Consider the following 12,274-nt stretch of genomic DNA (forward strand, 5'->3'; position numbering starts at 1 on the left):
TCGCTGATCCCATCGGAAAAGATTTATTATTAATTTTTTTTTTCTAAAGTTTGCGGTTAAATCTAGGGGGCCATTTAGACGTTTTTTCATATTTTTTTCGATTCCGGTTTGATACACGTGCCATCAGATGAAAAAACTAGGCTTATTTTGGCTCAGAAAATATTTATCTTGTTTTCAATTTGTTGGTTTATTTTTTTCTCATACTTTCATATTTTCTCGTTTTCTTACTGATCTTATCTTCACTTATGATTACTACTCTTAATCCAGCTCACGTCTCTTCTCGCCCTCCATCATACGTCCTCCCTCCCACGTATGCACCCCTTCGTATGCACCCCTTAAGTAGCGCATAAATGCAAGGCGGGTAAAACCACCAATAAATTGAATATGTACCTTAAATAGCTGGTGAAATGGCATCGGGAAAATTTTGAATGTACCGTCGCAAAGCCTTAGAGAATTGTGAACTTGGAGGGCATGAGCGTTATTACGGTCACCGAAGATCAAAATTAGTTTAGGATCCATAACTTCATTTTCGAGTAAACAGAAATCAGTATACTCCACTGGAACTACAAAATGACTGTATTTATTGATTGGGCAGATAGAGCCAAGCTCAATTTGTGGCGGTTGAGACTTTTATTGATTGGTTTTCGACTGGGCAAAGATAGCTGCACTGCTTTTTAATCTGATGCTTCCTGGAGACAAGTAGCAAGGATACTGCTACTGACAGGTACCAGTTACTGCTTGGTTTTTTTTCATTTGATGCAAGGTCTGGTTCGCCTCAATTTTTTTGTGAACTGTATCTCGGCCTTTATGTGAACTGTATCTTGCAGGGCCTTTATGTGAACTGTACCTCGCTCATCTTCAGTGTTCAGTCGAATATAACGTTTGCTTTTCTTGTGAAATCATATTCCTCAATAATGAGCTTTTGTTGGCTTTGATGATAATTTCCCCGCCTAATTTGACTGATTTTAATTAGGTTGTATGTTTGCTGAGAAAAAATTTAAGCAGTGACGCAAAAAAAACTATTCCAAAGTTTGATGAGTTTCAAAGCCTTAATTGCGGCTTACTGTCAATTTTTTGCGTTTTATATAGAAAAAAATATGGCTTAGATGAAATTTGAGGCTCAAGTTAAACCATTTTGAATATGTTTCCCTTCTTATCTTGAAACAAATTGAGTGTACCACTAGCACTTGCTGGATTTTAGAAACTATTCGATTTGAACATCAAATAGTTAACTAGAAGTGTTAAATGTGAGACCAGACGGCATATGACAAGTTTTTATGTGAGGCAATTTATTATAGGGCAAGTTGGCATAGGGCCATTTGTCCGGATGCAAATAATCCCAACACCTTTTAGTCTATTATAGTTTTCTTGTAAAATTTTCTAAGAAGTTGCAGTACATACTCAGTGCAATATATTCGAAATTTAGCATTCGATTCCGGTTTGATACACGTGCCATCAGATAAAAAAAAAACTAGGCTTACTTTGGCTCAGAAAATATTTATCTTGATTTCAATTTTTTGGTTTTTTTTTCTTTCTCATACTTTCATATTTTCTCGTTTTCTTACTGATCTTATGGTCAAATGTGGATGTGGTGGGTGTGGCAATGTGGAAGCGAGGGATGGAGAGGTATAAAACTAAAAAAAAATCAACAAATCCTATATAAGAGTTTTCACTACGTTCAAGACTCTTAAAAACAAACATTAGGAATCACAGTTTCAACTAATAATAGCATAATTCAGCGGAAAAAAGGAAAAAAAAACGCTAGTGAACAAAATTAATCAGATGAAAAAATGAATTAAAAATTAATTATTTTTCTGAAAAACGGTTATATTTTTAGTGAAAACATTTTCGCTAGTTAATTTTTTCATCAAATAAATTTAAGATGTCAAAAACGGTCACTCAAGTATTTGTTTCGGGGGGTTTGGTTGTGTTAGGCGGAAAATTTTATAAAATACGCCCCCTCCCCCCCCCCCCCCCCCCCCGTTTGAGAAAATACTAGATCCGCCCCTGTCTCTCTTTGTCAAAGTTTTTTTTGGCCAAGAAACATTCCCATTCCAATAAATTACAATACAAACTAAAATGCAGAATTTTGTGTTATTATTTGTTTTAGCAGATATAAAGCATTCTTAGAAAATTGCTGTATTAATAGTTTTTGGACTAATTCATATAGTAATTTTATTAGAGATAGCTAGGTAACTTTTTTGTCATATACTTACATTTTTCCTGCTTGCAGAGATTAACTCAGAAAAAAATTCAGATTGAATTAAAAGGTTGTTGAATCTTGTAACATTCTAATTACATAATTTTTATGAAGGAAAAAACATAATCGAAAGTTTTTTTTTCACCTGGCGAAATTAAAAATATTGTGAAAAGTACATGCTACCAGAACGAAAGTGGCGGAAAAAATTGCGGCCCGTAAGCTTCAATAGGAATGGGTTACACCATAAGGCAATAAGACAACAAATAATTATTGAACCGAAAAAACAATCGTTATTTGTAAAACAATAGACAAAAATTGGCAGAGTAGAGTTGACGTTTTTTATCATTGTGGGTTTTTTTTCTCGATATCAGTGATAAAAGGACCGAGTTGATAAAAGAAAAGGCATCATTGGAAGGGCATTATCGAAAGGGTATTTATCGCCTATGCGCAAGACTTATGTTTTTAGAACAAAAATACCATTCAGAAATCAAGAGTTGAAAGGCGACAATTGTGTTTTTTCCTATCATTAGCAATAAACTGCAGAAAAAGATATGAAAATAATTTGTAGGGAATGCTTGATTGCGTACCCGAGGTATGTTGCAATTTAGTCATTTTTCCTGTAAATTTGAAAGCACTATCTGTGAAATATTGTGTATATTCCATCTTCAATTTCTTCTTCAAATCACTTCACGATGTTCAACAACTATTTACATGCTTTTTCACATGGTTATATAAAAATTACATGAAGCTCAAGTTTGGATTTGAATGAATGAACTTACCTGTTCACTTCGGAAAAGAATATCTGATCACGATCCATTAGAAATTATTGGGAAAAGTTTGCAGTTGAGCGATCTGAACTTTTTTGTTATCTTCAATGAAGAGACTGCGTTTCAACTTCGCCAGACAATCAATTTAGCTCGCAGCCTTATCTGCTTTGAAAAAGAAAAAGGGCCAATTGTGAAAACGAACAATGATTGGGAAGGTGCAAAATACAAATTGAGGAAGATAAAAATAATAAAACCAGAACTGTTTTCAGCTGAACTCAACAGGAAATGCAGGTTACGAACAACCCAAGCTCACATTTTTTGCAATTTTTGCAGCAACAATTTCAACGTGTGATGAATTTGACTATTGGTCCTCAGAGAAATCAAATTAAACAATTAGATGAAGTTTTGCAAGTTTCTGCAGAGCAGAGGCATGTCATAATTAGTTCGTCCGCATTTCAACTTTTGCAACTGATAAATAATTGATCATCCTAAAAAAAAGGCTTCATCAAAACCTAACGCCAAAGCTCGTCATTTTAACTGATAATGACATAATGACATCTCTAACAAAGTTATGGAATGACGCGCGGTTGTTAAAAATTTCTGCGCTCTTTTGAACACAGGTGCAAAAAACACCGTTTCTGGACTTATTTTGAAATAATTTGACGGCTATGCCTCTAGAGAGCAATGTTATTGAAAAGTAATAAAATAAATTACCTTAATTCAGCATTTAATAGCTCTTGAGGGATCTAAATTACTTGAATCTCCCAGACAAAACTATTTTTACTTTTTTAATCATATTTTTTACAATTCTAATATGAAATTGCGGTTCTAGTGTAGATAACTATACTACTAAAATCTTTCCGTTCAATTTAATAGTGATTTAGTCAGCTAAAACTTCAGCTCTTTTTAATTTGGGTCAAGAAGTTGCTTAAATGGGTAAGTTTGTGTATAACAAGCACTACTTAAGCTAACTAACTCTTTTTTCTCAAGATAATGCTCTATAAATAATTGCAGCACAAATTACAAAAATCTGCTCCGCGAAAATGTGGTTACCAAATTCTTGTGCAAAAATTGCGCAAACGAACTCAGTCCCGACTTTTCAACGTTCGCTCCTGAAGCACGATATTCTGCCGACCTCATCTGAGTTTGTTTTCGGTTCCCAATTTTCATGAAAAAAAAATAAACGGTCGAACTCGTAGTCTGCGAAAATTTCCTGTTTTGAGTGGGCGAATTGCAATCTGTTTGGAGATTCAAATATATTTTTTTGCTTTTTGTTTGATTGTGAAAATTTTTATTAACCAATCAGAACGCAAAACTAACCCCTAAATACTTGATGTTAACGTTTCAATAGTTAAACTAGTCCGATCAATCAGAGGCGGATCTAGGATTTTCTCGAGGGGGTGGATTTTCAAAAAAAAATCGAAAATTTTGTCGATCTTTTTTTTAGGCCGACCAAATTGATTTTCTGAGCTCTCCCAAATCACTATAAAGACCCTAATTTGACTAAATTTCTGCGCCGCAGACAACTTTTTCAAAAAGCAAGCCAAAAAAGCGTTTTTATGCACTTTTTGGAAAAATTCGACTAAGGAATCGCGTTTTTTCGGCGCGCGCTTCCCCTTAAAATAAGTATATCCGTCACCAAAAAAGAGGTCCGTCACTAAAAATGATATCTCAAAATAGTACAAAGGGGGGAAGCTTTCGGTCGGTAGGTGGTCGAATCCCTGAGGGAAGGGGGCGTCCGCCCCGCTAAATCCGCCCCGCCCCTGAGATCAATTTTGAAACAGATAGAAATAAATTGATCTCAAAACAACCCAGCAATTCCAAGTTTGTTTAGATTGATTCAGACAAGAAATAAGAGCAGGGTTAATTAGACTGGGTAGTTGTACGAATACATCCGGCCGAAAATAGATAGTGTGATAAACAGACAGTGAAAGCAAAAAGAAATTACTCCATGAGATAGCAAGCAAGTCCTGTGTCGACTGAAGCAACCAGCGGGTCTCGAATAATGCAGAAAAACATTTGGAACAAGACTGCTCGTATCAGGGCGAAGCCCTGAATGTTCAGACTGCAATAACATGAAAAATTCAAATGAAATAAAATAGAATATACATTTTTTAATTTGAGACTTTTAAACGTCATATTAAAAACAAAACGATAGATTTTGCTCCTATTAACAAACCAATTATGGCATATAAGCTTCCTCGAACCAATTTGGAACGATTTCTAAGACGGATTAAATCTCTGCTTACGCGTTAATAGCGCGAAGAATATCGCCCGTTAATTGTCACAAATTGGCCAAACTGGAAATCTTTAAACCCCCATAACACCGCGAAAAGTGGTGACAGGTGAATTATCTTTCATAATTTGAGCTCAAAAAACAATTCCTTTGGAATGATATAAACAAAAAAGGCTAGATAAAAAGTCGAAATTTGTCAGAAGAAAAAAACCCAACCCGAGCACAAATATTCCGTTACTTTCGTTACAAAAGTCGGAACGATAACAGTTTAGACAATTCAGATTTGAATTTCTATTCAATACATCTGAAGAAAATTGTTCAATAAGTTAATTAATACCAGCACTGTAAGTGTGAGCATTATAGATTGACTCTATTCAAACACTTAAGAAAAACGGCAAATTTCTCCATAAGTACAGTTCTGCTGATTGATTCCTTGAATGAAATTTTTTTTTCGCTTGTCGGAATATCATGTATATCGAAATATTGTCGAAATATCAATTAATATGTCGGAATATAAGTCCAAACTGTCTGCAGTTTTGAACTGCGTCATCATAAAAGAGTTTGAATTAATAGTTCCTACGTTACGGAACTTTCCAAAAAACGCGATAATCTTGATGAGAAAGCTGATGCTTTATCAAAATTTTCTTTTTTTTTCTGCTGTCAGTGAAAACTTATAGATCGCGCTTTCTGTACAAACCTAGTTTAAATTTTTGGATGTTTTGATCTTATATTCAGTATCAAAATCAAATTTTTAGCATTAGATTCATTTTTTAAATTTGTCAAAAAATCAAGTTGTCTCACTTTCTTTTTTCATAACCCTCACGTTAATTGTATAATTTTGCTGTAGAAACTTTCCAAAAAAGCTGGTAACCCTGCATCCAAGAAACTATTAAAAAGGGCAGAAAGTTGTAACATAGCCTCAACAGATGAAATATGCTTTAGTTGAATCTATTTAACCCAGTGGTTTCCCAAACCTGTTTAATGAAATTGAAGCATGGCTTTAAAGTTTGTTAAACTTGTGTCAATTCAAAATTCAACCAATAATTGAGACAGAAATAGAACTAACTAATTAGAACTATCAATGTTCAATCTTGGATTCTCAAAGCTAAACACAAATTTAAATACACCCAAATGAGAAATGTCTAACAGATTGCAAGAAATTTTTCACTAGCTCTATCAATTGTCCTTTTTCTACTTTTTTGAACCAACAGCAAAATTATACTAGTAAAAAGATTTTAGATAAAGTTAAGGGCATGCGCAAAAAATCGTTCCGATTCTCGAAGAAAACAGAATATTTATGCTCGGTGTGGTTTCTTTTTTCAGTCAAATTTTGCCGATCGAAATAATAGCTTTCAAGAAAATAATTTATACCCCATTGAAGATATCGACTTCTTGAGCTCAAATGTAAAAAGATATTACATCAGATTAGTTTCTGTAAAGTTCTGGGGGTTTGAAATTGACAAATTGGCCATGTTCTGGATTAAATTATGTGCGCTTATGTGCGTAAAGAGTTTATTCACAATCCTGAGAGCGTAACGCGAATTATTTATGTGTGGCGAATTATCCCGCACAACAAAATCGTTCCACATTGAACTCAGGCTATTTAATTGATCGTATTAATTTCGTGTGACTCAAAATTTTACACTTCGATATTGTCCAAAAAGTATAGATTTTTAATATTAGCTTTTCCCAAAATATTTTGCCCTGATATACGAGCAGTCTTGTTGTGATTCATATTTGTCAAACTGAAGGAGGCGCATGAGACCAGCGAAGTAAAAACATCTTGCACACGAGCGGATCAAGTTAGAAAAAAAAATTACCGTAACAAAAACCAAAACAAACCACTGTTAAATAAAAAAAATATAATAAACTATAATAGCTATCAATTAATTAAACAGCTAACTAAGTTTACAGCCATCATCAGGGATTACGAAAAAGTAATTCGAGTCTAATTAATTGGCAATAAATTGTTTCAATAAATTGATTGACAGGCGTCCACCAATTATTTAATTGATTGGTGAATTATCATTTAATTGCAGTTAATTGAATGGTGCGGAATTGATCCGGCTTTTCTACAAATAATCGCTGCAAAATAGCAGCAACTAAAATGAAGTATATATCTGCATTCTCGGACAAGGAGTTAGTTGCCAACATCACCGCATGAGTTTTTGTTCTGCTTGACAGACAGTTTTAGTGGCTTACATTAATTTAACTAAAAAATTATAGTTTGTGTTCGTAAATAGGATCGAATTCTTGTTTTACCATTCTTTTCTTTCTTCCGAAATGATTGCCAATTAATTGCTATTAATTGCAATAATTGGTTGGTCTAGGTGCCCAATTACAATTTAGTGGTTTGTACACCAAAAATTTAATTGGTCTTGCTCCAATCATTTTTTCAGGACCCCTGACCACCATAATACCCCTTAGACTGCTGGTTAGAAAAAGTGAAAATGATCAAGAATCAGGCCACATAAAAAATGCCCTTCCTACATTTTGAAATAAAAGCAGATACGGACTTTATAAGAAGAAATAAACAAATTCAGCAAATCACTACACACTTTTTCTACCTAGGAGCAAGTACATTGCAAAACAAATTCTACGGCTTAAAAACACGACAAAATTTCTCACATTTAGGTATAAAAAACAGTCTACAAAAATGCCAGTAAAATCATTCCAGAATATATAAAGTAAAGTTGAAAAATTCAAACGCAGAATAAGCATCAGCTGAAAATTGAAAATGAACCGATCTACAAATAAAATATTAAAATATTCGAACAAATAAAAGAATGCAAGTTTCAAAAACTTTTTGATACTGTTTTTATGAACAAAAATATTGAAATTATTTTACGACATTAAAAAGTACTAACGAAACAAAATTTGTCTTCTCTCTTCCAGAGTTATTAGCTCGTACAGCAAAACAAACCAAAATCAAAATCTCTTAAAATTTCTGCGTCAAAATTTATACTTTTGAAGACATAGTTCTCCTCATAAGGCTAAATCTGACCATCAAAAAAGACTAGCATGGTTAAACGACGATGATTTTGTTGATAATATACAACCCACAAAAGAAGCAAGAGTAAACTCTAAGCAAAATTGCAAAAATGCAACAAAATTCACAAAAAAAAAAACAAATTCTGTTTGAGACGACCAGCGGTTCCCTAAGAAAAGCATTGACAGGTTTGGTGCAACTGATGCAACAAAAATAGCCGGTTACTGGGCAACTAGCACAGAATGCTCCGATGGTATTAGACCAACTGGCGAACTAGACAACAATTTTTGAAGAAAATGGACTAGAAAAACAAAAATTACCAAAAAATTTTTCAATTCAATTCTTTTTCAGCTTTTTTGCGGAAACTTTTTGACTTTTGAAGTTTTTGATTCTCAAAATGGCATTCATAAAACTCAAGTAAAGCTAGCACTAAGCATAACTAAACTACTGTAAACGGCTTAAATTAAGTATAAGTAAGCATGGTAGTTCGCCTAGCTTCCTCGAAATTAGACAAAAAATCATAAAGTTCAGACAGGTTGTTCTCTACTTTTGAAAAAAAATGAAAATTTTCGTTGTCGTTCGAATCACGACTAAAAGGGCTGAAACATGAAATATCACTCGATGCATTCCAATTATTTGTGATACCTGATTTTGCGTGGACAACAAAAAAACGAAAACACCCGATCACAGAGTTCCTCTCTATAACTGCTTCGATAATAAGCCTGTTCGCTTGCTTTACCCGTTTGAAATTAGACTAAAACTTAAAAAAATTTCTCGATACAGGGACAATTATATGAAAAAATTTTCATGTCGTTCAAATGACGTCTGGAAGGGCTTTAAGATCATGCATCACTCCACTAGTTACGTTGATAATTTGCTGCAAATGTTTATGGTTCAAAAACAAAGTAAGCTTATTCACTCAAAGTTAGACCAAAACCCAAAAATGTTCGAACTGGTTTCTCTCGACACTGGGACAACTTTTTGAATATATTTAAATATCGTTCAAATGACGGCTTAAAGGGCTTTAATATGATATATCACTCCCCCGTTACAATGATTATTTACCGCAAATGTTTATGGTTCAAAAACAAAATAAGCTTGCTTGCTCACCTTATTCGCTCGAAATTAGACCAAAAATCAAAACTTTCGAACTGGTTTTACTCGACACTGGGAAAAATTTTGAAATTTTTAAATGTTGTTCCAATTAAACTAAAAAGGCTTTAATATGAAATATCGTTCGACCCATTTGCGCGGAAAACAAAAAGAAAAAAAAAGAGAAAAACAGCATCAACAAAAAAATTGTTCTCGCTGAAAATCCATCAACACACTAGACGCCTTCAGAACTACAAAGATATCACTATAAGTCAATCATATTTACTATAAAAGCCAAAAACAACTGCAAAAAAAATACTGAAAAAGGATAAAATATTGTGGCTTAATTATTTCTGATTGATAATTCGCAAATTGCGGATTGTTTTTCACGAAAGTCGCGGTCATGTTTTATAGTGATTGGAATTTTACTCAAACCAATTATATTTGGTTACCGCATAACCTTTTGAATAACTAACTACTTACCTTTTGCAAAAATTGTTGTTTAATTTTTCTAATTTGTGAACTAACCGCCGTGCTTCTGCCATCTGAGCGCTATGCGGCTGCAGCGACATGCTATTTGGAAGCCTCTGTTTGATTTTATTCGACGAAGTTCTAAAATAGGAGCTGATGGCCGAAATGGAGAAGCTATTTTTGATCAAACTTCGTCCTCTGCTGAAAGGTTCTTTTTTCACACTTTCAGAGGCTGCCTGCGATTTGTTCACGCTTTCTGCACTATTCACGGTGAAGTTTTGGTCAAAGTCTTCTTCAGTATCAACTGCAGATGCTAAGAACAGCAAATGTTCCATTTTCAATCAGAACAAAGAGATTCAATTACAAAAATATAAGAATCTTTTCCAGAAAATGGGAGCACAAATAATGGCTCCGAAATTTGATGCAACCTGATAGCTAAATTTAGCACAAGGATGCACCTTTTTGACAATTTTAAGTCAAAATAAAATAAGGGATTAAAAATCGATTTTGGGTGAATTGGAAAACACTAAAATGGCGCTTAATCCTTTCCTAGTCAATAATTTATAGGAGATTAGCTCAGAGTTGTTAATTTCAAAGGCATCTGAAAACGGGCTAAGCAAAATTTTTCCGAGTGTTGCCCAATTAAATAGGGATTTGTTCCCCGTATGATTTGTGAAGTTTAATAAACAAATGGTAAATATCGTGTTTATTGGCTAGTAGAGTTGCCTTTTCTTGTAGATAACAAAGGGAAAAAGTTGTATAAAAGTGGCAGTTAAGCTTAGAAAAAAACTTCCTTTTGTTATAAACTTGTCACTTTCAATTTTTATCTAGTTGACATTGCTAACAAGAGGCAATTTATCAACCTCAGCTCAAATTTAGGGTGGGCGAATGAAATCTTTACTCGGGGGGTCAAATTCACCCAAGCCGTCCCTTTGTTAATTTGAATTAGATGTTCACTTTTCAGGCCTACCGAATAGGTAAATCAAACCAAAATAGCAATCGGAATCTGATTAAAGTTTGATTTGATTAAAGAAAAGAGCCCGTTGGTGCCTAAGCACCACTTGGTTGGGTTCTTGAAATGCTCCTGGTTAATACCACGTGACAATATAGGGTTCCATTTGGTGTAATTTGGTTTGATATGACAAATTGACTTTCATCTTAGGCCTGACGTAAATCAAAAAATTATATAAATAGTTCTAGACAGATTAGTAGATCATGTTTTCGACTACGAGCGTAAAATTCATCACAATAGGAAATGACTCTGAAAATGCAGTCGATTAGAGGGATTTTATGAACATTTTATGAGACCAATTTTAATAAATGGAGCTAAGTTTTGCTCGAAACCTTGAATACATTCTATTGAACCCCCCCACCCCCACCCCCCCCCCCCCCACGCCACTTCGCAACCTAGACTGCCTAATAAAAATCTACACCAGTAGAAAAAACTTTACTTTTTAATTTCTCAAAATGTACATATAAGGAAAACTTAAGTATGCTCACCCGTTCAAAGAATCAAGACGTGAAGATTTTTTTCATTTTCTGTCAGCTAGTTTTAATTACGAATTTCCCTGAATTTTTGAATGGTAAAAGAAAAGAGAACCGAAAAGCGATAGAAAAAACTGCAATTGTAATTGGTTTGCTTTGTTACGGCAAGAACTAAGGAAATTGTCAAAATTTAGGAAGTAAGTTTGGTTTATCAAAACGCAATGGTCTGCTATGCAGTTGGAATAAATGCTTCACTTTGCGATTAATCAAATATTTTCAAAACTGATTAAAAAGTCATACATCTCGAAATCTGATGAAAAATAGCTCATCTGCAACATGCGAGATAGGAAGTTTTGTATAAAAAAACTATTAAATCGGTCAAATACAACCAAGAAAATTACAATCAGACATGATTGGTCAAAAAATAATTCTCTAATCTTTGCTGCGAGGAAGTATAATAAAATAACAGTTGAAAAAAAAAGATTTCATATTTCCTTCCCAAGGCAAATATATATTTTTTAATTTAGAGGTGAACTTGATTTGTTTATACGAAGACTGCTTACATGAACGCTGCAGACTTGCACTTTAAAAAGGCTTAGTCTGAATCTCGTTTAGTTTAGATCAACCATTTTAAGTTCAAATTTAATGAATTCTTTCCAGCCACTGATATATATGAGATTAATATTAATATCACAAAAAGCCGGATAAGACATTTTGTGGGACGGCGGAAAATAATGAAGTAAGTTATTAGAAAAAGTTGTTTATGCAAAGACGCCGGGTCGAACGGCATGTGGCGAAAAGGGAATAGGGAAAGTTTTTTGGCTCTACAGAAAACCGAGTCAAAAAACATAATCTCATTTAAACTATAATGAAAAGGATAAAAACAAGAACTTTTACTTGATTAAATTGCTGGAAGGAAAATATATTCATAGTAATTTCTAGGTGAACAAGATTTTACAGAATCAGGAATTTTTGGATCAGTGTTAAAAGGTAAGTCACTTGAGCAGTGACATGTCCAAAAAACTGGGAAATGA

General features: G+C 33.8%; 2 protein-coding genes across 4 annotated transcripts in view; one reads left to right on the forward strand and one right to left on the reverse strand.

Moving 5' to 3' along the window:
- The window catches only part of LOC134843730 (synaptotagmin-6-like), a 40,799-nt gene extending 30,115 nt beyond the window's left edge, over positions 1–10,684 (reverse strand). Inside the window, exon 1 of one of the 3 annotated variants that reach the window (XM_063859976.1) lies at positions 9,813–10,684. In XM_063859976.1, coding sequence (XP_063716046.1) covers positions 9,813–10,090 — 278 coding nt within the window. In that variant the 5' untranslated portion in view covers positions 10,091–10,684. Of the gene's footprint in view, positions 1–2,216; positions 2,330–2,979; positions 3,361–9,812 lie in introns of those variants that run through there. The other 2 variants (XM_063859977.1, XM_063859979.1) reach the window with 2 other exon arrangements.
- LOC134845178 (small ribosomal subunit protein eS4-like) overlaps positions 1–12,274 on the forward strand; it is a 485,903-nt gene that overhangs the window by 57,955 nt on the left and 415,674 nt on the right. The gene's annotated exons all lie outside the window — the stretch shown is intronic.

The sequence above is a fragment of the Symsagittifera roscoffensis genome, chromosome 4 (genome assembly GCF_963678635.1).
Source record: "Symsagittifera roscoffensis chromosome 4, txSymRosc1.1, whole genome shotgun sequence".
Lineage (NCBI taxonomy): Eukaryota > Metazoa > Xenacoelomorpha > Acoela > Convolutidae > Symsagittifera > Symsagittifera roscoffensis.